At 40.0% G+C, this 25,659-nt stretch overlaps 1 protein-coding gene across 1 annotated transcript in view; it reads right to left on the bottom strand.

The window, feature by feature from the left end:
• Positions 1-9,581: 9,581 nt before the first annotated feature.
• Positions 9,582-25,659, bottom strand: part of grm7 (glutamate metabotropic receptor 7) — a gene marked incomplete at both ends in the record, with an annotated part of 327,441 nt that continues 311,363 nt past the window's right edge. The window contains 2 exons of the mRNA XM_083972506.1: positions 9,582-9,631; positions 16,918-17,164. Coding sequence (XP_083828632.1) covers positions 9,582-9,631; positions 16,918-17,164 — 297 coding nt within the window. The remainder of the gene's footprint in view (positions 9,632-16,917; positions 17,165-25,659) is intronic.

Raw genomic sequence — 25,659 nt, 5'->3', positions numbered from 1 at the left:
TCATCTGGTGATGATGTTGCCTTTGGCTGTCACATTTCTGTCGCCATCGATGTCTTGTTAAGATGAACCATTCATTTCCATTCACGCTTTTTAATTGCCTTGCCGCAAGGTTGGTCTTATCTTAAATTAGACATTCAAATATTGAAATATTTGTCATTACCCAGCTTTTTTCGGTCAGAAATGGAAGATAATCCAGAGCATAAAAAAATAAATGCCATATGTTTGCTTTAAAAGGGTACAGAAAATTCAATGTTTAATATCTGTTAATTATATCTGTCCTCAGAAATGTCAGCATTTACCATGCATCTGTCTTGTCAAATAATCATTTTTTGTTTTAGTTATCGATTTTCTCATCTGGACATCCTCTTTGATGTGTGATTGGCAGTGTGTCTTATTGTAGTAATTAATTATTATACTTTGTTCATCACAGTTTACTTTCCAGACAATATTTCAAACAAACTGTGATGTGGCAGTTTCATTTTGATGTATTTAAGATTTCTAAATTTCTTCTGAAGCCTGAAAAAAAGGGAAGACGTATTATTTAATTAGTGTTTACTCTGTAATAGGTGTGTGCAAGACACAATGATAAAGACATTCATTTGTGTAATTAGTGTTGACTGAAGGTGACAAACTGACATCTATGAGTGCAGGACTATCACAGGTGAAACAGGATTTTTCACAGTAAAAGTTACACTATGGTTGTAACAAGTGTCAAAGTGGTAAATGATTTGTGAGAAAGAGTTTTTGGCCTGTGCAGAGGAACTGTTGCTGTTCTGTTCTGTGGACCTCGCAAACAGCTTTCTAATCTTGCTGGTTTGATCTCTGTAAAACTTTTCCCATTTTAGATATTTTATTAGATCTTATGGTGTGGAAAATACTTACTTTGGCATGCAATCGTCTTGCCAGATGAATGGCAATATCTAAATACTTAATTATGAATCAATTGTCAATTGTTAAGCAGCTATAGTCTGCTAACTGCAGCTGGCTCTGGCGACTTGTTCTGCTTTGCACCCAGAACAAGTTTAGTTCTCCTGTCACGGAAAACCTTTACCCACTGCAGTCCAAGACAGAAGAGTAGAGAGTACAATTTGCCCTTTGGACAACAGACTTAAAGGGACTGGGGGCAGGATTCATGAATAAATACACATGCATTTAAAGTGTTTTTAATGCTAATGGGTGATGAAGCGTTCAAAACCAAAAAAGAAAGAGCACACCAACGTATCTCTCTGTTGTCTTGAACAGGCTGTGTGCTGCATAGTGTGCTGCAATTAGTCCAAATTTCCTGCGCTGTCCTGCAGACGTTCAGATCAGATGACGCTGAATGCGCGTCCTCGACAGCTTTGACTTGTGACTGGTGGAGCTCTTACAGTAAATAGTCACGTGAACAGCGAGTAAGTAAAGAAATATTGTCACTTCATTAAGTTTTAATATTTTTTCAAGCGGGAAAGTCACAGTTTAGATCTCCAATCTGTGGTCAGAAACCGCCGGACTTCTTCCTCCGCTGTGCTTTTATCAGCCCTGTTTGTCTTCCCTAACACAAAAAACTCCTCATCTGATCCATCATTTTCAGCGCTGATGTTCATTTCAGCTACAGGAGGTGCTCTACATTCGAAAAATGTTGCCTCCTGAATTACTGTTTTGCATATTTCCTCTTTCTTTTCTGCAGGAAGCCAACACAAGTAAAATTTGGGCATGGTGGTTGTTGCCATTTTTGCTTCATTGCTGCTCAGGATGGCACCGAAGTGTTTGTCAAGTGCCTCAGTAACCGCAGTAATGATGTTCGCTGTGTAGGTTACATGTGGCAATTTGTCAGAGAGCCTAGATTTGAGGTTTAAGATTGTTGGAATGAGGAATCCAAGGTAGCAATTTTTCTCTCCCTGTAGAAGATCAATGGATTGAGCAAGTGGCTGTAACACAGCTACGTATTCCCTAAGAAAAGTCATCTCATGAGGGTGCAGCCTGGTCACTCCGAGCCTTCCGCAGATGTTGTCCAGCTGCTCATGTGTGAGTCCAATCAGTTTGGAAATAGCCATCTATTCAGAGCTCCATCTTGTTACACATGGAACACAAACCCTCATGTTGGCAATATCTTGCACTGCTTCTGCAGCTGCTGATGACCTCTGTGCTTTGTTCCATATGGCAGCACACTTTCCCATTGCACTTTGGTACACTCGATGCGATGGCCCTTTTGATGCTGCTTTAGTCATCTCATTGGTGGCTACCAGGTTGAGCGTGTGTGCTGCACATCTTTGATGAGGGGAAGGAAAAAATGAAGCTTCATTTTTCATCCATATCCGTGAACCTTATTTCATCATCAAACTCGTCTGGGGCTGCCTCCTCATTGGTTTCAAATTCACGGAAAGCCCTCACAAAGTTACTCCCATGTATTTCTCTGACTTTTGGTGCAAGGACATCGTAGGTATGCCGTCCCTTCACTCGTGCACAGGCCAGTGCTGCAGATTTCCTCTTCATCGTTTCCTCCTCAATCCAGTGGCACGCCATACCAAAGAAACTTTGATTGTGTGCAGTCCATATGTCTACTGTTGTGCACACATTTGTCACTTTCTGAAATGTTGCAGTCAAGGTTTCTTTCATGACAGCAAATTCCCTCTCAATATGCTGAACTAGAGTCTTTCTGCACATGGCTGTTTTGCCCCCACTGATTCCCTGTATGAGCTTTCTGAATGGAGGCTGGTCGACCAAGGAGAAAGACTGGACATCGTCAATGACAAATTTAGATATCAGTCTATTGACTGCAGTCTGGGATATGCTGTTTTTTCCAAGTTGAAGTTTAGCTTGTTTTAGCGGAGGTCTCTCTTGTCCATGTTCAGATTCAACGGGCTGCTCAGTCAGCTCAGACTGACTTGTGTCTTCTTTGGTCAGGAGTAAATGACTTTGATGCTTCTTGAGGAACACATAAAGCAAATTAAAAATCAAGTAATTGTAGGGTATGTTAGATTGTAAGGATGTGGTTTACACATCTTTTTTGCATTTCAAGGTGCAGACACAGAAACGGCTCATTCTCAGGAGAGCTCTGGAGAGCCACTTTTAGATTGCTGAGATTTAGAGCTGCAGATTGATCGGGGACAATACACTACAAATACAATATGGTTGGACAACTTAGACCCATGTGAAATGGTTGAAAAACAACATAATATGAGACCTTCAAACCTTTTTTTGTGCTGAAAGGAAGAATAGAATTCACTTACCCGTTTTTGTGGTTGAAAAATCTTGCTGATAGTTTACACTGGAGACAAAGATGGTGCCACTGCTGCAGCTAGATGGCAGAGGTCAAGTTATTTGTGCTGAATACGTTCTTGAATTTTCTAGCCATCAACACATCATTCTTGCTTTCCTTCATAATTATTACATAATCTTGCTACCCTCAAAAGTTGGACTACGTTGTTGCCTTTGGTTGCTATGTGAAGTAGCGATAGGATTGCCATTAGGCTGTGTATATCCATCCTGGACATGCTTTCTTCAGGCCAAATCATTCTAACAATAATAACTGCTTATCAATACGATGATGACACCCAGGTTTACTTAGATTTTTCACCAAGTGACCTTTAGACTTGGGTGAACAGCTTAAGGCAAATAAATGTCTCTCAACTCTATTATAAAAACAACACTGTCACAACCCACTGGGGCAGGATAAAGTCTGTGGTGCGACTGTGCTATGTTGACCAAAACACTGTGATCTTCATGTATTTCTGCTATGTATTTCAGTGTGCAAGTGAAATTCCCATAAGTAGGATTAATGAAAAGTCTCATGTCCACGTTTCATAGATCATATAGATAGATACAGAGAAAACAGGTTGAGGCAACAAAAATGGCCGTATACATAGAAAAAAGACAGTCATTCTCTGAAGAAATACACTTGCTGGATTGTGCATTTTAAATAATGGGATATGCAATATGCAAATGAACTAACACACTTGAACAGTCCTGTAATACATTAACCTGATGCACTGATTTGTGTTTCCACACAGATTTTGCTTACAACTGTTGTTTTCAGAGGGTAGAAAATGCATCCAAGATTTTCTTTTGCAGAACCTCTAATTAATTAATGCCAAAGTTTACAGCTCTACCCAAATATATTCTATGGAGTATTTTTGTTCCAAGTTCAAAAACTTTTTTTTTGCTATTATGTGAGCAAGGAGAGAATGCATTTTCCACTGCAGTGGCTACTGAAGAGCATCGTCAGCATGTTTTCCTGCTGCTAGGATATCAGAGCCCTAATTCGACTACTGGCATCTCATCCTTTCTCCCAGAAACACTAATTGGTTTGGCGGCAAATAATCTAATTGGACACTGAAGGTTAGTTATGTGAATCCACACAGAGCCGGCCCTCCGCAAAACCATTCTTATCTATGGCTCAGAAAGAGACTCAGAGACTGAGAAGGAGGAGGAGGAAGAGGAGGACAACAATCCTGTTGTATCATTAATTCCAGTGAAAGGGTGGAAGAGGAGTGAGGAGGCGATTGCGGAATGTTAAAGTTTGTTTTAGGCAGCTCTCATGAACACATGTAATTCTCCTGGATAAATTCCTCTTTTCATCTGCATTTGTCTCGACTTTGTGTTACTCTCTCACATTGATTCTTGTTGTTATTCTGCACTGATGCAAGATATTTTTTTTCAATGATGCACCAACTGTGTGGAAACAAAAGTTTTTACTGGAGATATGTGTCTTCGAAGAGATGAAAGATCACATAAACTGAACTTTTTGTGATCAGGAGGTTTAGTTCCTCTTTGTCATTGTTTTAAACATAACTGTGGCCCTTGTGTGGGATTATTTTGTGTCTGTCACGTTGTCCCCCAGTGTGTAATCTGTAAATCTGTTTTGTGTCTCTTTGTACTGTACTGGAGTTTCTCTGTTATTTTATGTCTGTTGTGTAGCTGTTTTGCATCTCTGTAGACATTTGATGGACTTCTTTGCTTTTGTTTGTATTCATCATCTCATGGTTATTTTTGCACCTCATAGGAGTCATTTTGAACCTCCTGCTTTTGTGCTTATGTTGTGTATCTTTGTTGTCATCTCCTTTTGTGTTTTATTTTGTGTCTCTGATCACTCGAGTGATCATTTCAGTCTCATTATAGTCATTTTGAGTATAGTGTAGTATCTTTTTATTATCTTGATGAGAATAATTAGGAATTCCCAATATAAATTTGCAGCTTTGCCATTTATACTTTGAACTTTATAATTTGCTCATTCATGAGGTTACAGCAAAGCATTTCTTTGATATCTTCCATTTAATGCAGAAACTTTAAAGTGTCATGTTTGCCGCAATGGGTCATTGACTCTACAGGTGACATTGAACCCTTCTTCATCTTTTCTACATAGCAATCTTAGACAAATGCTTCCAAGACCCTTGAGTGTGATTAATTATCCTACACACTGTCGAGCGTGTTTCTGAAATTTTGGCAAGCCATCAGTGGATCAGGAGGACAAGCATCTTGTCAACAACAAGGTGTAAGAGGAGGAATTTCAGGTTACAAAGAGCATCAGTTTACTGTCGATAGATAAAACTTATGAATTCCGTTTAGTCTTGTTACTATAACATTGCTGTTAGTCATTTTACTTTTACTTAAACTGTCTCCCTATAAAATAGGGCAGGAACTCACAAATAAATGTGTAGGCGGTAAATTATCAGATTAATGGTTGATGGATACACTGTACTGATTAGGCTACTAATCTTTAAACAGTTTTTTTGTGTATTTGAAATGAGTGAAAGGTGAGTATATTCCTATTCCTATCAGCCTGCAGAAAATTGGTCAGATAGCTTACACTGCACACTGCACTGTTGTAGAACATTAAATAAAAATAAAATGACAAAATAGGCTATTAACTTAAATCACATTCACCATCACCCTTTGTCTCTATGTCAATGTTTTTTTTTTCAATGTATTGTTATCGGGGTTTTTTTTACTGAGAGAGACAAAGTAAACGGATGTGCTGAAGCTACATATCATGTTGCAAACACTGTGTTGTCACTGGTAATGAAGGGTAAGAACCACAGCTGAGACCTAACTGACATCTAGATAGATAGATATACTTTTATTGATCCCAAGCTACAGGTGTACCTACAGGTACTGTAGGTACATTAACCTGCTGTTTAATGTGATGCTAATTAATTAGCTGTGCAGCTAATTAGCCATCTATCCTGGCAACTGACATTACTGGGTCACTTCTCCCCAGTGAGTGTTTGTTTGGTTTATTCATCAAGCTGAGGTGCAGACCGAGATTTGTTTGTAAAGTTTGATGAGGAGGACTTTGGCAGAGAAGCTAATGTGGTTGGTTGGCTGGTTTATCAGGGTCTAGTTGTTAGAGTTTATGTAATATTTGATGATTAATGCAATAGTGGGGTTAGCTGGAGCAGACTTTAAATGTCCTATATTGGATAAATTGAGATTTCATGTGTTTTGAGTAAAAAAAAACAGCTTAGTTTTATTTTTCAATGAGGGAGAAATAGTATTTGGGAGCTTTTTTAAACAACTTTTTTGTGGGAAAACAATTTCAAACAAAAAATAGTCATAGCAGAGCATTTTTACAAATTTTAAAATGCCTCTTTAGGGGGACTTTAAGATTTCAAAGTATGGGACCTTTAAGTTCCCTCTCTGTCCTTGAACATTGTAAATAATGATATTTTTTCTTGCTGTGAATACCTCTAAATCCATGTTTGGCAGATGGCCATGGGGGCACAGGGAGGGGAAAACAGATGCAACTTATCTTAATGTAGGACCTAACGATTTTTGTAATAGCGCAAGCGGCAGGTGAGTGTGGCGAACACTGCAGAGTTATCTATGCGGTGCGTTCAGGATCTGTAGATTTAGTTTTATTGATGATATTCAATGAAATCCTCATGAAAAAAAACAAACAAAAAACAAGCAGTTCAGGAATTGAGATAGAGCTTTTCATTTTCTGAAACCCCCCCGCCCACTTCTCTCTTTTTTTTTTATATTCCCAGTTTCTTCACTGCCCATTTTCTCCACAAAAGGATTAAGTCTCAATCAGAACAAAAGAATGGTAGAAAGAAAACGGAGACAAGACTTGTTTTTTCAGGCAAATTTTGATATTCTACAAATCCAGACGAGCACACTGATTTCATTGTTCTGATGGACGTCATTGTGAAATAAATAAATATTTATCAAGGCCATTCATGTGAAAAAAGCTTTCTATGAGTAAGACACCAGTACCAAACAGCTTTTTCCTCAGGGAACATAGATATATAAAAATAATAAAAATAACCAAATGTTTTTTTTTTATTTCATGTTGATACATTCTTGGACAACACCACAGAATAGTTGCATGAGTGGCCAAATGTAAATCTCTCCCACAACATTGGCACATAAGCAGCAAGGGCAACATGAATATACCTAGTACAAACAGTAGAAAACATACATGCTTCCTTTTTTTTTTTTTTGAAGAATTTTGTTTTTTTTAAATATATATTAATCTTTTTCTCCATTTCCCATAGTGTCCAGGAAAATAAGAAACCAATCAAAGCCATATTCTGCTGTGTGAGAAAGTATCAGAGGAAGTTAACGGTCAAATAAAATGTAACGTAAAAAAAAACAAAAAAAAAACAGTTACAATTAAGAGCAGACAGGTGGAGTCAGCTGTGTTGTGAGAATTTCATCATTTTAAAGATTTTTTTGTTTTGTTTTTTACTGATTCTGTTTTAACATCGAACATATCAGGCATGCATTGACAACCTCAACATCAACACCGTTTTTTGATGCATCATCAAGTCTGTGAAAATTACCAGCACAAATCCAGCGATGCCCCCCGGTTTGAAGCGGGTTCTCTTAAAGTTGGCTACAATACAGTTAAGGCTCATCATTATCATCATCATCATTGTCACACACTAACACTGTGGAAGTCATCATGAGTGTGCGCATGTGTGAGTGTCTGTGTAGAGAAGGAACACACGTGTTGGGATGGGAATGCTTTCATTGCAGGACCACAAACATTTCAAACAATCCAAACAAAAACATCTTTTAAAACACAATTTCTTTTTTTTGTTTATTCATTTACCTTTCAAGCTTCATGTTCATGGCCAGCTGTGGAATCTGTTTTTTTCTTCTTCTGTGACTAAAGTGAAGATTTTTGGACTCACACACGACAACACCTATATGAACACCAACATGAATCTCTGGTGTTATTTTCTCCCTGTCTCATCCTTTTTGGACGACCATGAAGGGCTCACAGCCTTAATGTTTTTACCAACAGGTAACTTCAGATCATAATCCCAGTCACGCAGTTGAGAGATCCAGTTCATTGAACTGGTTTTATGATCACAGAAAAACTTCAGATGTCAAGTACCTCTCTCTACATATATTGGGTTTTCAAACTGTGAGTGAGGTGAGAGGGACAGGTGCATGCAGGTGCTCTGAAACAACTATGTGCTACTGTCAGCATCCTATTCAAGTTCTGACACTGATTTGACTGCTCACCAACAACATGCTACAGCAGTGGCTGATGAGGCGCCCGGTTGCCACGATTTGAATCACAATGATTCAAAAAACTCCTGACCTGACCTGACGACGCAAACGTGGCACATGTATCACTTTTGTTGTGCATCTTTGAAAAACCTTCTACCCTGTATTTCAGGGCTGTGATCTAACCGATTACCAGTACAAGTCTTTTTCAGATTAAGAAGCAATTCAGGGGGTATTTTTCAGATTTCTTTCAGGGTGTCTACATTTTTGTGCCATGTGACCTTTAAGTGATAAAAATCAGATTCCAGGTGGCAGCATGAGCAAAGCCCTCGAAATCTCAAAGCGAAGAATATGGCTTTAATAAAACAAAAACAAAACAATGTGCATCCAAGAAGCAAGAGCAAAAAAGATAAATCACTGTCATAATCATCTTGAAAATCAAAATCAAAATCAAAACCAACAACTTAAGTATAGGCCAACATATAAGCCATAAAGAACTACACACGGGTCGACAGGAAGGTTGGAAAACTTGCAGTTTGGGAGGACATTTAAGAGACAGGAGGAGGCAGGCTCTGTAGAAAGGGTCGTATCAGGGTTGAGACGGCTGCTTCGATTGACATCAACGGCAGAAAGACGTGACATGGAGCCCCGTAAGCTACGCCGACTGTTCACGATAACCCAGAGGCGTCGAGATGTCCGCTGATACATCCCGTGTTTGTTCTCTGTATGATCATCACAAACGAAAAAAGATCTGGATTTTTTTTTTTTTAATTCTCGGAACAATGTCCCCTCCAGCATCTCTGTCCACCGTCTTTTTTTTTTTTTTTAAACACTTTTAAAACCCAACGTCTCTTTGCTTTCTTGCTACTTTCTCACTGACCGAGTGAATATCTATGTGCCTGAATTCTTTGTTCAAAGGAAATTCCCATAAGCCTTTGCTTCAGTGTCTGAGAGTCTGTAGCGGGCAGTGAAGCTCATGAGACCAAAAAAGAAAAAAAAAAACTTTAAATATCCTTTTCTTCTTCTTTTTTTCCCTCCTGTTTCTTGTTTTAACCCAGCAGGCCATGAGACCAGACATCTACTGTCATCACTCTCTTTCCACTTTTTCCTTTCCAGTCTGTCGTTCTGATGGAGGTTTGCCTTTAGATCACAAGGTCGTTGTAGCTCACGAATTTCTTTTTTGCTGCTGGACCTAAAAAGGAGGAGGAAACAAACAGGGGGATCAGTGTCTGTACCTCTGGTTGTTACTGTAGATGAAGGGTGATGGTGAAATGAGTCTTCATGAGAGATGAATGAATTCATCAACACGTTTTTACATATGGCTTGAATTATGAACTCTCAAGAATGAGGATAATGCAGTTTGGTATTTGTGCATCTCCTGAATTGACAGTTCTTTGAGAATAAAATCCATTTGATTTGAGAGGTGTTGAGAGGTCATAACTCAGAGGGGAAAGCATCCACAACAGAGCACAAAGGAAAACCTGAAATATATTATGATAAAAACATCAGCTTCTGCAAAAAAATAACCTCAGTCTTCAAAAATGAATATCCCACACACTGAATACTCTGAATAGCAACATGAATACACATTAATCAATATCAGTGATTAAAATATACACCCGCAGGTGGGGCAGGTTATAAAGCTATATTAATATTAGATTAAATGGCTATAACACCTTTACGTAGAAGGCCTCATCCACAGCATCACATCACTCAGTTTCTGTACCAGAGCTCCTGCTGCTTCTCTAAATTTCTTGCAAGCTGATCTGAATCTACTGCAGGTCACAGACAATAGAAAATAGTGACCTCACAGAACCACAAGCCGAATAACCCAAACTATCACCAGATCATTATTTGAAATAGTTGTGATAAAGATCTATCTAGAGACCTAAACATTAGAGTGACCACAAGGCACTGAGCAGTGTGTTGGATATTCTTTTATCAAGACTGAAGCGACACTTTCCAGCACACCTGCATCTCAGACATTTGGATGTGCAGCTATTCTGATTGGTAAATTAAACAACAACTCAAAGCAGCACAGAGGGAGGAAGGGCTGGGAGGGGGTGAATAGAAATGACAGAGTGTGGTGTGAATCATGTGTTCATGTGGTATTTAATGTTAAGTTAAGTTAAAAAAATGTTGTATGAATTTAGTGAAGCCTGTTTATGATCACACCAATCAGCACTTCTTCATTATTAATTCTGCAGTGTTTGCCTTCTGCAAACATGAGTGAGTAATGAGTTATAACAAAGTCTTCGGAAAGGGTTAAAATACTTCATTAATTGATTATTTTGTTGTTTCTGCACATTTGTTCTTGTCACAGATAGATGTGGTTGTAAAACCTCTTTTTTTCTCATCACTAAGGCCAGGCCACTACATTTTCTATATTTCTTTTGAAGCATTTTTAACAACTGTCACTCGGCTGGCCTGTGGAACAAATATACTTGTATTTATCAAATGTATTGATCCACACCGGCACTCAGGCACGTCTTTTTTTCGGTTTTCATAGTGAAGTACAATCTCCACAGAAAGCTGCTTCATTATTTTGAGCCTTTTTATTTCACTGAAGGCAGATTGAGTGAAAGCGAAAATAAAACCAGTGAGTCAGTAAATAAAAACTATGTTTGTTCCCTCCTCTGTACTCGTCGTGCAGCTCACTTTAATAACATTTTTGTCTGAGGCCAGAGACGGCTGAATGGAAGTCTGCGGACCGGATGGTGAGGATTGTGCCGGTCTTGTGTGGACATGAAAACAGGGCCTTCAGGCATCAAATGAGAAGGTAGTGGAGGTGTCATCTGTAGTGTTGCCTTTAGTTATGACCACCTCCCTATCTCCCCCCTGCAGCTCTGCCTCCCACCTCCCCTCCCATGGTGACCACTTGGCCTTGAATGTTCATCCAATGACAAATGGCTTTAAGCCAAAAGCCCATCATCAATCATGCCAGAAAGATGAAAGAGAAAATGGCAGAGTTTGCATATTAAGGCCTGAACGTGTCACTGAACCTCCATGACTTTGTCATAATGTGTCTCATTCATACAGAGACCACTCAGTTACGGTCTGACAATATCAATACTGTTAATACAGGGCTACACAGCACACGAGCAAGCCTTTTCTTTTTTTAGTCACAGTCACAGTTGTGTGACACTCATTTACATGCATCCAGAGACAGAGGATTTAGATGTTCAGTCGCCTTTTGTTTTAGGATGAACAGGGGAAGTTGCCTCTTGTCTATGTGCAGGAACAGCTGGTATGTTTAAACGTCCAACTGACTTTCTTCTGATATGTAGGCTAGATGTTTTTTTGTATTTTGACAAAGATTGGTACTGGAAAATGTATTTCATACAGTCACTGTCTATGTGACCTATCCATGAGAACAGCTGCATCACTTATACCAGAAACATAAAGTACAAGATATAGGCCTAGGCTAGTATATTAGAAAAATCTCTCTGAGAATTCCCAGACATGGTGACAGTGATCAGAACAGATCGTCACAAAATCCTCAGGCCAAAACGAGTGATTTACAACACGTATAGTCAACAGAATTTAATAATCAGACTTGAAACAGTGTTGAGCTGACATTACAGAGGGAGATAAGGATAAGATAAGAATATGAAAATGTTCTTGCATGAGACCTTCAGGCATCTTCCTCTGCACGTCGAATATTTGAATATTACACATAAATGACTGTTTTTTTTTTACCAAATTTATGCTCTAATAATATTTGTCAAATAACCTTAAAAAGAAAAGAAAGATATTGAAAAGAAAGTTTGGTGAATTCATTCACTGACGTCCTGTGCCCACTGGTGAATTTCCACATTCATCCTCAAAGCAAGATTTCAAGGGTGGGTTACATATGTGGAAGTGTTAGAAAGGCTAATCCCCAGAGAAATGAATGTAGCAGAAGTATTTCACTCCTGCAGGCACGCAGGGCAACACTGAGAAAAGGAAAGTACTGCTTGTAAGGATTCTTTTTTAGAGCAGCCATGGCTTTATGAGTTTTAAGAGATATATAGAAGCCTTTGTTGTATAGGGAATAAGCCTTTGCAGAAAGGCAGAGAGGTCTATGGAAGTCGAATCAGAGAGATTTGGCCTTTGAAGAGCAGCTGAAACCAGAAGAACAGCGAGAGATAGAAGTCTTTGTTGTCTGAGAATCAGCTGTTGGAGCGGAGAGGATGGAGGAGGAAGGAGAGAACGTCATAAGTGCGCAGGAGAGATGAAGCCATCTTAAGTGACTGAGGGCTATTACGGTGTCATGAAAGAGGGGGGCCTGGCGGGAGGGGGGCAGGTGAGGATGAGTGGAGAGAGTGAGATTGAAAAGAGAGGGGATTTAAAAATCGAGCGAGGGGAAAAACCAGTAAACCTGAGGCTAAGTGAGCAGACAGGGCAGAAAGAGAGAAATGGAGTGAGGAATGAGAGGGGAGTCGTGCGAACGGATCGTCCAGGGCCAACAGATGGCTCTGTGGGTCTTCAGGGAGTCCTGACTGAGCTGTGGTCTTCCTGCACAGCTCCACCACTTCTGTGCCCTCTCTACCATGAACTCCCTCAGAATAGTAAAACAGGGTAGAGTGCAGAGTCCCAGCACTGTTGATAACACCACAGGGAGACCCACCCCAGTGCATATTATTAACAAAAGAAGGGATTGATTTATGAGCCTTGACTATCAAGATACTCAAAGCTGCAGATGCTTTGTCCTGCTGAGGCCTCATTACTACGTCTGCATGGCGCACCAGAATTTAATAATACCAACAGGACCTTAGGGCCAACATAGCTGGGGCGTAACACAAGGATTTGGCGTTTATAGTGCCGCTCTGAAGCAAAGATTTCAACAGAAATTCAAGCTAATTTTAACAAAATGTATTTTAAAAATCATCTAAAGTAACTGTGAATCACAGCAACATCAAAAACATTCTTCCAGCGTTTTCATGCAGAATTTGAATGTGCACATAAAAGCATAAGAAGTCAGGCAGATTCAGACAGAGACATACGTAGGATGAACTTTGGAAAAACGACTTGAAGAGGGTGAATAACAGATAAACTGCACCAACTCAGAAACTGCCCACAAAGAGCTGCGCCTATCATCCAGACCATCTCTAACTCTGAATGCTGGTGGATGACATTGCTAACACCAGGCTGGCATAACGCGAACAGCAAGCTAACTATTGTAGGCTCGTGTAGAGTTTTTTTTATAACGTGGAACATCTTACTTAAGCGAAATTATCAACTTCCTTGATGATTCACAGGTTTTGCATATTTAGACATTTGATTTTAAAAGTCCATGTTTGCTAACGAGCCCGTTTGTTAACAGTTAAACAGCTAGCCTGCTAATTGTAGCCTAACTGGTCACTGCAGTCTGTGTAGCTGCACGTCATAGTGGTTCAGACGGGGAAACAGGGCGAAATAGGGCTAGTAAATCAAAACACCTGGCCACATGTGGCGCCTGATAAGAAGTGACGGCAATGTACAGTACAGGGCGTGATTAAAGCAGAAGTAAGCGGAATGTTTGTGTTAATATAAGTCTTAAATAGTTATATCTTCCGACAGCAATCACTTATATAGAGTGTTTGGTCTGAAACACGGGTCTGTCAGTCACTCTGCTCTGCTGTAAGCCGAGGAGAAAACTTTCCTTGTATCCTACAAGCTTTATCCAATGAGGAGAGAGAACGGCATAAAGGGGCGGTCATCTCTGTGTGTGCAGCCAAGGGATGCGCGTGAATGTGGTGACGTAGGGTGCTAACTCCATCGGCTGACAAGAAGTTAGCCAAAATGACCGGATCGCTTACTTCTGCTTTAAGATTGTCGATTCTTTTGGCCAGATCACTTCAACTATTGTATAATATTCATTAAAGTCTCTGACTCCTCTTTGGTGATTGTGTGATGTGAGCAGCATGTCAGGTGAAAACAGTGCACAGGAGGTTGACTGGGAAGACATCTAATCTCTTAGATTAGACTAATCTGTGGATTTATTTTAAAAGTCCAAGGAAGAATGTCTCCTCTCACGCCACTCTCTCTCGTGATATCGCTTCACAAGTGTTGAATAAGCGATCTTCCTGGCTGCCACATGCACAGTTTATGTCCTGATGAGCGCAGGAGCAGTGCAGTATAAATCTGAGGTCTTGGGGGTCAAACGTTCGGTGAAAGTGCCACCCAGTATAGCACAGGAGAACGACTGTAAATCTGCCACTCAAATAGTCATATTATGCTCTCCTCTCCCTCCTCATGTAAAAGTTATGAGTCAATTGAAAGATTGCGATAAAGAGCTGTAGAAGTATACTTAACATTCCCTCCACACACTCCCTCCTGCATCCTTCTCATCTCTCACTCTCTCTTTCTCTCTCTCTCTCCAGAGCGGCTCTCTCCCCCTCTCATCAAACCTCCACAAGAAAATGGATCAAGGTCAGTACAGCAAAGCAGAAGAAGATTAATTTGCTCTTACCTCTGATAAATTATGAAATTAGCCTGTCAGGGGGAGAAAAACATGATTTGGTGAGTTGTCCCCGAGAGCCCCAAAGAGAAACCCACAGCGGGGTAGAAGTTTGATCACATTAGCATATAATTTCAATTTATGCACTCTTTATTTCAGGGAACATTTGGGTTGGATCTCTTTCTTTATTCTTTAATAATACAAAACACATATCAGAGTTATGGTTTCCTGTGGAGTAAAATGATGTGTGTGCATGCTCATTATGCTCTTGCTAAAATGCATGCTCTGTTTATGTCCACCATGGTCAAATTAGAGGAATACTCAGCACTGAAACGTGTTGAGCATAGCAAAATATGGGAGTTTCTGGAGGCAAAGAGTGAATGGAATTTGGTCAGAGTTAAATCTCTATCCCATTAGTAACATGGTAAACATTTTACATGACTTTACATGTTTTTTTTTGTTTTTTTTTACACTTGTAAACTGTTCTAACTGCACTAAAATTAACCTGCAGTACAGGGACTTCACCTTTACTTACACTGCGTTTCTGAATGAATTAGCAAGATATTAAACACTACAGAGTTTGCTGACAGCTTACATCTGTTTTCAGTTAAGACCTTTTCAGCTATTTGAATTGTATTTGTAGTGAGATAAACATGAATGACACCCCCCCTCCCCTGTTGCAAGTCCTGAGTTTTTCATGTTGTAATGTGTACTTATGTGTGCCTTTGTTGCTGAGGTGTTTTTTTTTCTGTTCCCACACTGTACTCCCCATTGGAGCATAGTCTGGGGTTTGCTTTTTCTCAGCAATGGGATCAATAAAGTATCTACTGTATCTATCTATCTTCCTGTAAAAATCTGACTACAGATGAAAGCTGAAACAAGAACCAACCCCGCCTCCTAGAAAATCATGTTCTGTCTATGTAATCTGCCTGGATTACATATTGTTTTTCAAGTCAATCTAGCACTACTTATATTTTAATATAAGTATCTATATTTAATACAAGTATTTAATATCTACCTGTGCTCTGCTAATGCAGCAGTGTTATCATGTAGCTTCAGCTAGCTGTGGAAAAACAGAAAGTCAAATATGATAATTTGGCTGGTATGTTAATTAAACTTGTTTCCAAATTGTCCAGGCAGCATTACATTTTTTTTGCACATTGCATTTGCTTTTGCAGAGTATAAACATTATTTCGAAATAGGGCAAGTTATTTCGAAAAAGAGATAAAAAGGCAACTTATTCAAACAAGTATCAAAATCAGCTGTGATCATGCAAGTAATAAACATGGAAAGTAGCTGTATTCATATTTAAAGGAGTGTCTGACTGTCAGTGAAATCATCGTCTCTTTCTCTCTGAGAGTATGTTGTTCAGATTAACAGGACACCATCTCTACGGTGCATATGATACGAAGCTACAGCGAACAGCTAAGCATAGCATAAAGACTGGGAACAGGGGGCAACAGCTAGCCTAGCTCTGTTTACAGGAAACAAAATCCATTAACATTACTATACAAAATGTGAGTTTAAATAAAACGGTTTCCTGACCTTTTCTTGGCATCATATTTAGCCCACTACTGACTCTCAGACAGAAGGAGATGAGGAGGATTTCTCTGAATGTTGAATTGGTCCTTTAAAGAAACAACATGTTTGTATGTTAAAAGAAATCATCTGGATTCTATTGGTCACTTCCCACAACCAAGTGATGTGTCATATTTATTATGATATAACAATCATTAGAAGTTTTGTAACAGTTGCTTGAATCAGCTGCAACATGTTTTAGTGACACAGTTTAAAATCTAATAGTAAATAATTAAAACATGTTTTCATTCCAGTAGAGGAAATAGGCACAACATTAACTCTTCCTGCAGTCAGTTACATTGAATCCAGTCAGTTCAGGAGGTGAAAGAAATGCATGGTTGGATGAGTAAAATAATAACATGCTTTATTACATTTCGATTGATTTTAGGTCCAGTTTTACACTTCATTTAGTTCAGTCTATATGTTGTAGCAGGAACAGTGTGGAGTTAATATAAAGTGTTTTTGCACTGAGCACTTACTGTTGGGGTCGACGTTCTCACACAGCTCTGTTTTGGCCTCTCCGTTGGGCCGGTCGCTGGCCTTGTGGGAAAGTCGGGACGACATGGTGGCGGCCGTGACAACTGCTTTGAAGGAACGTTTCCTCTTCTGCACATTGAGCTCAGGGTGGAAGATGATGACGTAGACTTTGGGCATGTAGAGCATCCCGAGGGCCACGGATGCACTCAGATTCATGGAGATGGTCAGCGTGGTCGTTTGGATGTACAGCTGGAGGAGGGAAGAAAGGAAGGTTAGATGGAAAGGCAGAGTTAAGCTGTTTGTCCTTTAAAGGTCCCATATTGCACAAAATGAATTTCCATGGCTTCTTTGATTATAGATCAGGTATAGGTTCTATAGTGTATTCATACTGTGAAAATATCTTTATATACAGTAAGCCCCACTCCACATGCATACAGCATGTATTCAGAAACTGAGCCTTGAAACCAGCTGTCAGGACTTCTGTAACTTTGTGATATCACAACACAGCAGTCACCAAGCCCTACCCCTTACAACACTTACAGGATTTTTTATTTTTATTTTTGTGTGTGTGTTTTTACCTAAAATTTGTTCTATCTTTTATAAGTCAGAAAACAGTCAGTCAATCAGAAGAGAGGCTCAGAGTCACCACTCTTTTGATTGGCTCACACACCTGAAAAGAGAGAAGAGATGCAAAACTACACTGAAATGGTTTTTGGTTCTTAAGAACACAAATATATCTTCTCATAGATAACAAACAATGTACAAAAAATTACCAGAAAAGTGTGAAATATGAGACATTTATTGGCCCATTTGTTTGTCTTGTTGAATAAAAGTGCTTGACTGACTAAGGAAACACAAGCTGTAATAAGCCTGGGCAGAGATGTGTTAAAGAACCAAACTTTTGACATGTTTCATGAGCTGGTGAAAGATTGTTTTTTATTACCCAGTGTGTTCTCGACCCTCACCTACAGGAGAGAGCAGCAGCAGACAGCTGGGCCACTGCATAAATGTTTTATGCGCTGTGTATATTGCACTTGCGTCCGGAGCCGCAGCCCTCTGAACCCAATAGAGGGCTAATATTGGGCCGGGATGAATGCATAAAGAGGCCCGGCCGCGCTGTAATGGGCTTCCCAGAGTGGCTTTCACAGAGTTCAACCCCACTGTCTTTATGTGTTATGGTCCTGCTGTCACAGTCTGATGTATACCATTTACAGAGAGAAGTCACAGGCTGAGTCACAGGAGACTGTGGAGGGAGGAGGAGGAAGAGGAGGAGGAGGAGGAGGAGGAGGAGGAGGAGGAGGAGGAGGAGGAGGAGGAGGAGGAGGAAGAGGAGGAGGAGGAGGAGTGTTTTTAGAGAAGGAAGGAAAGAAAGAAAAGAGGACGTGGGGAAATATAGGAAAGTAGGAGTGTGTTTAAACCAGCAGAAATTATCAGATGTTTTGTCTCCTAATGTCTGTTAAATAATGTGTTAAATAAAGAGGAAGCATTGAGCTGCTGTTGTAGTAACCTGCACACTGTGAATGTGCAGGGATCAGAGGTTATTTTGGAAGCCTCACTGTGCTTTAGTGATGGAGAACTCTTATTTTGGTGTGTTGATGTCAGAGGGTAGTGATAGTCCAGTAAGAGGATGGACAGAAGATACCTGACCTAGTTCTTCATGTTATGTTCAAGTTCATCTTTATCTCGCTTTCCAGGATCATTACTCATCTGCCTGCCTGGGTCTGCTGCTGACTGGAGCTCCAATCCACCGCCACCTGCTGCCTCCAGCCTGTCACTCGGTCTCCCTCATTCATCTATCCTGCCCAGCTGGTCCAGCCTTTACCTAACCGCCCCCTGCCCTCTGCCTCATCCAGCTTCCTCACGTGTTCCACCTCCATGCCGTGCTACCCTTCCAATGAAACATCTTTATCCTTCTATTCTGAAATCTATGTCTGTGTAAATAACAAACAAAACATTTAAGACAATATGGTGAAACACAGTTGGTTGCTATGAAGTAAGTCTGAGCCTGGATTCTACTTTATGTCTGTAGGATAGTCCTTTATAATCTTGGTAAACTTGGTTAGTAATTTTATTCTAGGTGAGGTTGTCCAAACACAGGACGTGGATGATCGTGAAGGAGAACCATTAGTGGTGCAATGGATCAGTGTTGATCCGTGATCCGGATCGGCACGCAACTGTTCCGCAGATCATTAATAATAAAAAAAAAAGATGTGCGTGTAGTATGGTAACACTAGCGCACAGCTTTTCATTGAAAAAAACCCCACAGCCGAATAAGCAGGAAATTAAACAAAACAAAACAAAAAACTCATAGGCAGCTTTACATCGCGCACAATAACCAACAACAACAACAACCAACCAACCAGGATCGAAATAATGAATACAGATACATGAAAGAGATTGTTGCAAAGCATTTGAAAAAGCATTCTCTCCTCCTGTGATTTTATTTATGACAGGAAAAATATGAATGACGTCATCAGTGACTACTCGAGTTTTATAACTACATCGACTCGACTTTCATAACATTAGAGTCGACTTAAAAAAATCTGAAGCCATGCAACCCCTAATTTCTGGTTGATTAATGAAATGAAAATAAAATATTATCTCTGTCTGACTATCAGGCTGAAGTCCCAGCACACACACACATGGACCCACACACTTATGACTGATACAAACCAGTGAATTAAGCATGTGATAAGAGGGCAGCTCTCTGATAAGATGATGTGTCAGATGTTCCTGAAGATTAATCTAATCACATCTGATTTGTGGTGTGAGTCTGCCCGTGGCTGTGTATCTCTCCATTTGATTTGTATGTGTGTAAAACTGGTAGGTCAAACGTTTAAAATCCGGCCATTTTTAAGAGAGGACAAAAGACAAAAAAAGAGAGAATCTCGAGGAAGACAGCGACTCTAACCGAGCTGGAAGGAAGAGGTCGGACGCAGCGCGACTGATGATCAGAGGCGGAACAGGAACCTGATCTTTGTGAGGTTTTTTGTTACCGGACAATAAAGCCAAAGTGAGATTGTAGATTAAACTGAGAGCTGGACCACAGGCGAGGTTAAGTTGATCATTTATCTTCTTAAGTTGAAAAGCTGTTTCCTGTGGGCTACTCAGATCCTGCATTTATCAAGAAAACACACAGCAGGACCGCAGCTTTGCAGTTCTTATCTACAGTGGCTGCAGGAAATATTAAATATCATGTTCGCCTTGGTTGAAGAAAAGGAATCATTTCACCAATTAAAATCATCCCCAGTGTTGGAAAGTACATTCACTACCATATAGGTAAGGTAGCATACTTAACTATGTACTTTATATCTAATTGTACGTTTATGAATTATCCACCAGGGCACATTATAGAGGGAAGTGTTATACTTGTTACTCTATATACGATGGTTTTATGAGACTTTAAATTGTCTCTTGTCTTTTTGTATTTTTATGTCTTTAATCGTCACTGATTTATGATTGACAGTGTATTTTTTTCATTAAAGTTTGAATCAAGTTAAGTTTTGCGTTCTAAATAAAGTGTCCTACTGTTCTGCTGGACCAGTGTCAATTACTTTTTTAAACACCCTTGTAACTAAAGATATAATTCAAACAAATGCAAGATGAATGAATCAAATGAATCATTTACTGTAAAATGTGAATCTATGTGTTTTTAAAAATAAGTTTAAAATGTTAATATTTATTTTAATAGTCAAGGTTTTTGAAGGTTTATGATCTTAGTTTGTTCAATCATCCTGTGAATGGTCACCAATAAAATATATTGTTAATAAAACATTATGTTTGAAGGACTGTGGAAACCTCCTCCTTAGCCCTCAAAGTTTTGCCCCTATACTTGACAGCAATGCATGAAACAAAGGCGTGGGGCTAAGTGAGAGGGCTGAGGGGATAGTCAGTAGTCAGTAGGCTAAACAAAACAAACTCAGAGAACGTGAGAGGATCCCTCTAAAGCACAAGAGTGTTCAGCGACAGTTAAAGCCCACTGGCATTTTCAGATGAACATCATATGACAGATCTAGGTTTTGGTCGTAATGTGGCCGGTGACACACACCAGAGTCTGCATCGCATACACACCACAAAATGACATGTAGGCAACAGGCCCATTTAGTGGAATACACAAACGTGATAACTGTCAAACCCATAATAATGGAGCTGCACTCCTTTTTGCTTTGCTGCAGCGACTGTGCTAGCCAGGCTAGCGCCGCCTACTGGTTCCGGCAAATTTCATTTGCCTCAACAATGTAGTCAGGACACTAGCAATGCGTTTCGGTTTGCCGACCAATCAGCGAACAGACGGGTAAGTGAAGGCGATGACGTTGAACTCAAGCGCTCAAGATTAACCTATGAGCTTAACCGGTGTATAGCACACGTGACCACCAAGCAGCAGCGATTAGTTGAAGCAAATGTAAGCAACCGCCTCCCGGAAGCAAACGAATCCCTATGGCTCGTGTTCAGACGCTATATGAAATGTAATGAAGTAAGCGGCTGATGCATCAGGCTACGACTGTGCTGCTTTTTGCTTGGATTTGATCGGTCAGTTCTTCATAATGCTGGATAATTATTGTCTGCATTGTTGAAATACGCCACTCCGCTGCTGGCCACTGCCAGACATGTCCATGTTTTCGATTGGTCAGAGGCTGCAGACCCTTTCATGTGAACGCACTCATACCCAGGGAAGCCTGGGTTGACTTGTGGAGTAGATAATGTTGAACATAATGTTGAAGTTGCAGTACAGATCCTTGGTTGTTTAATATAGATGCAGTTTAAAAACAGATGCTTTTTTCATTCATTCCTGCCTCTAAAACACAAACAAACAGTCAATGACCTGATTGCCTGACGACAGGGCTCGGCAGTGTTAGATCCATTATCACACCTGAGAGGACCGTCCATGAGGCCACATCTCTGAAATTATTTCAAAGAAGCTCAACACAGTTTCATCTGTGAACTGTTGATAACGGCAGAGTTTGTTCAGACCTCACATCGTCAAAGGCTTTCATATCTTTTCTCATCATCTGTGTTTGTAGAGTTTGCGTGTCAAATGGTCTCAGTGGGGAGCCGGGGCGTGGGTGTAAATAAAGTCCATTAATTAGTCTTCCCTGGGATCTCCAAACAGGGGGAGGGAGGGCTCATTATGACTCTGCTCAGACTGATACATATCAGTGTTGGGAGTGAAAACTCTTCCACACAGCTGGTGCGCTGCATGCTGGGAAAGTGCAGCAAAGTTGTTTTTTTAACAATCAGCAACTGTTACACACAGATTTTTTTTCTTTCGTCTTGTCGAGCAGAAAACTTCTCTCTCTCTCTCTCAGTAAAGCTTCAGGCTGAAATAAATCTTTTTTTCTGTTCTTGTCACGTTCACATTGGCTGATCCTCCTCACAGGAGGACACTGTGTCATTGTATGAAAGCAGCAGGCACAGCACAGTATTTGGCCCCATATGGAGGCAAACAGCCTACAGTAACAACAATTATGTAAGAGCACAGCACTGGAGCTGCAGGGTGTGACGATGTGTGTGCTCAGCTGGATGTCAGAAACATAAGGTTGATATACGAGAAAAAAAGACATGCATCTGATTGACAGTGGGTGTACTGCATCAAATACTAACTTTTAGGAGCACAAGCATAGTGTTGCATAGTTGTATGTATACATACGTACTTCGGAGGTGGTTTGGCCAATCAGATCACAATCCATCCTCAATGTGTCTTGGGTGCGTTTACACATGTACTTTCATGTGGTCAAGGAAAGCAAATCTGATTGCAATTCGATCACTGAAAACGCATGTTAATGCCAGTTGTAAACAGGGTCAAAGAGAGAAATGTAGCGCATAGAGAATTAAAGCAGAAGTAAGCGATCCGGTCGTTTTGACCAACTTCTTGTCAGCTGATTGAGTTAGCAGCCCCCGCCCTCGTCATGGATCTATTGGTCCTTGTCCCTACGTCACCACATTCACGCGCATCCCTTGGCTGCACACACAGCCCTTCATGCCGTTCTCTCTCCTCATTGGATAAAGCTTGTATACAAGGAAGTATACAAGAAGTTTTCTCCTCGGCTTACAGCAGAGCAGAGTGACTGACAGACCCGTGTTTCGGACCAAACACTCTATTGCTGTCGGAAGATATAACTATTTAAGACTTATATTAACACAAACATTCCGCTTACTTCTGCTTTAAATACATATATAGGGATGAGATTTTACAAACGAAACAATCGGCCAATGAATTATGAAAACAATCACATGATTAAAGGGGCAATCTTTAAGTTTACACTGGCATAACATGGTCTCATGGTGTGTTGCTTGGTGTCTTCAGGGCAGATCAGAGGCTACAGTGAGTTGCTATCGAAAAATGATAAGACAGGCCAAGGCTAGCTGATTAGCATGCTAGTTTTATTGGAAGGAAAGCAGTGCCATTCATTTTCTCATTTCCTCCCCCTTTGGATACAGCTGTTGTTGAGTAAAGGAATGAAGTCTGATGCTGAGCTTTTACTACTGTGATGTTTTTTTTCTAGACTGGCAAGTAAAAAGCTGTTGATAATAATGACTATGTAGAAACATCAAAACGTACCAATAGCTCCTTTGATATAATAATTAGCTTTAGCCTTTGAAAATTAGTCCACGAATCAGCTACAACAGATCCATTCCTGCATTGTTTTTCTACAAAACATTTCCAAGAATTCATACTTTTGATTAATGCTAAAAAAAAAATGTTTTCCTGATAACACTTGAGTTACATAATGAATGACAAACTTTTGCAGTATCTTTACAGTTTGGGATTAAGTACAGGATGTGAACACGCCTTCTATCACTGAGCACAAGATACAAGACATCCCTAAAATATCTGCTCAGGAGAACTACATTTCTACTTGAGTGGAAACGGAGCCAGATGTGCAAAAAGGAGACAGCTGTGTGGAGTGACCGTCTGATATCATGTGTGACAGAGAGAAAGAGGAACATCCAGAGATGAGCGAGACAGAAAAGGGTACAAAGGAAGAGCAATGCAGAAGGATGTTGTTTACTCCCATGCTGCTCCTGGTCACATCAGCATTTATGACATTTTTTCAAAAGGGAATTTCGCAGTTAGTGGGATCCCAGATAAACCCACACAGTGTTAGTGTCTACATCACTAGTATTCACAGCGTTGAGTCTTTAATTAAATGAGGAGCTGTATTAAAGATCAAAATTATGGGTTGTGTCTGCATCACTTTAACTGCAAAATATAATTTCCCCCTGTTACTGTGAGCTAAGTTATATGCTACAGTAACATTAGCATTACTGTAACAATGAAGACATAATGCCACTCTGTGGGTGTGGTATCACTTCTTGTCTTGCAGCTACAGTGACTGCCAAAGCTCTTGTTAAGCGGACATCATACCTGCTCACAGCACAAAACCACGTTTGGCTGCAGAGAAAACGTGCAAATGGCCCCTTTAATAAGCTCATTATCACAAAGAACCATCTCCCCTCTGACAGAGTCCTGCGTCAGCATTTCTCTCCCTGAGTTTCTCCAAGGAAGAGAGCTGAAAGAGTAAAATCACTCCTACATCAGAGTGATTTATTGGAGACAACATTTAAAGCTGCTAACTAGGACTTACAACGATGATGATATATTATCATAGCAATATATTTATTATGACGTGTTGTAACTTCCTGGCAGATGTGGTTTGAAACATTAGACATAAGTACATCTAGGACTGATTTCCTGCTCCAAGCTGCAGGATAAATAAATAGGTCCATGTATATTTTCTGTTAACACATGCAGAGGCCACCGGGTGCATTTTGCTGATACTGACAGTCATAATGAAATTCTATATTTTCTACACTTATGTCTCCCTGCAGTGCCTTGGCTGTGAGAGTATGAAATTTCAGTGTGTGAACAAGAACCGTGTGGTGTCTACTGTACTGTTTTAGGGGATAATGAGGATTATCTCATCTATTTGTTCATCCCATGGGGGAGTCCACTGTGCTCTGAATGTTACCAGCCTCCCCCCACTCTGGATGTCGAGTAAAGCCTCGAGACAGCATTAGAATCCTGGAGCTGCAGTGGAGGCTTTGCATGAATCTGTGCATGATTTTTTTTTATTATTTTTTTTATACTTGAATGAATTCTGCTGCAGGTCAGAGCTCCGACAGTCTGTCAACGTGACGAGCTCTGCATGCTTTATGGATGTTGGATTGAATTTACATACAGGAACCTGTGTTCACTGACCTAAATACACACACGTCCTGTTTCAACAGCAGATGACTAATGTAATGCTCCTGCGTTCATATGCATGTGTGGGGGTTACGCCTGGGTCAAGGACCAAGCACAATATTATTATTCAAATTCAAAATACATAGTGTGTGGTAAATGGAAATTATAAAGAAGGAAATGAGAAAAGGCTGAAAGCACTGAATTAAATCTCTGGCACCAATTTGACTATAAAAATATGAACATGGATGAATATAAATTTAATACATACAGACGTTTAACCCCCCTCTTTTATTGCATCTTGTTTTGCAGTAATGGAATGTATATAAGTACTTTTTCTCCATAGTCTAGTACTTGTACTTGAGTTTTTAACTTTATTTTTCACTTCACATTTCTACTTAATGAAACTTTGTTTTATTCTACTATATTAACTTTACATCCTTGACTCTTTTCAGATCAGGATTTTTTCATTGAAGCATATTTTTTAATGTAAACCAGTGTTAACATGATGACATACTGTGGATCAAACTACCGCTGTTAAAAGTTCACCTCACATTCATAC

Source organism: Trachurus trachurus, assembly GCF_905171665.1.
Source record: "Trachurus trachurus genome assembly, chromosome: 5".
NCBI lineage: Eukaryota > Metazoa > Chordata > Actinopteri > Carangiformes > Carangidae > Trachurus > Trachurus trachurus.
The sequence above is the reverse complement of the archived record's forward strand: the minus strand, read 5'-3'. Positions and strand labels throughout refer to the sequence as shown.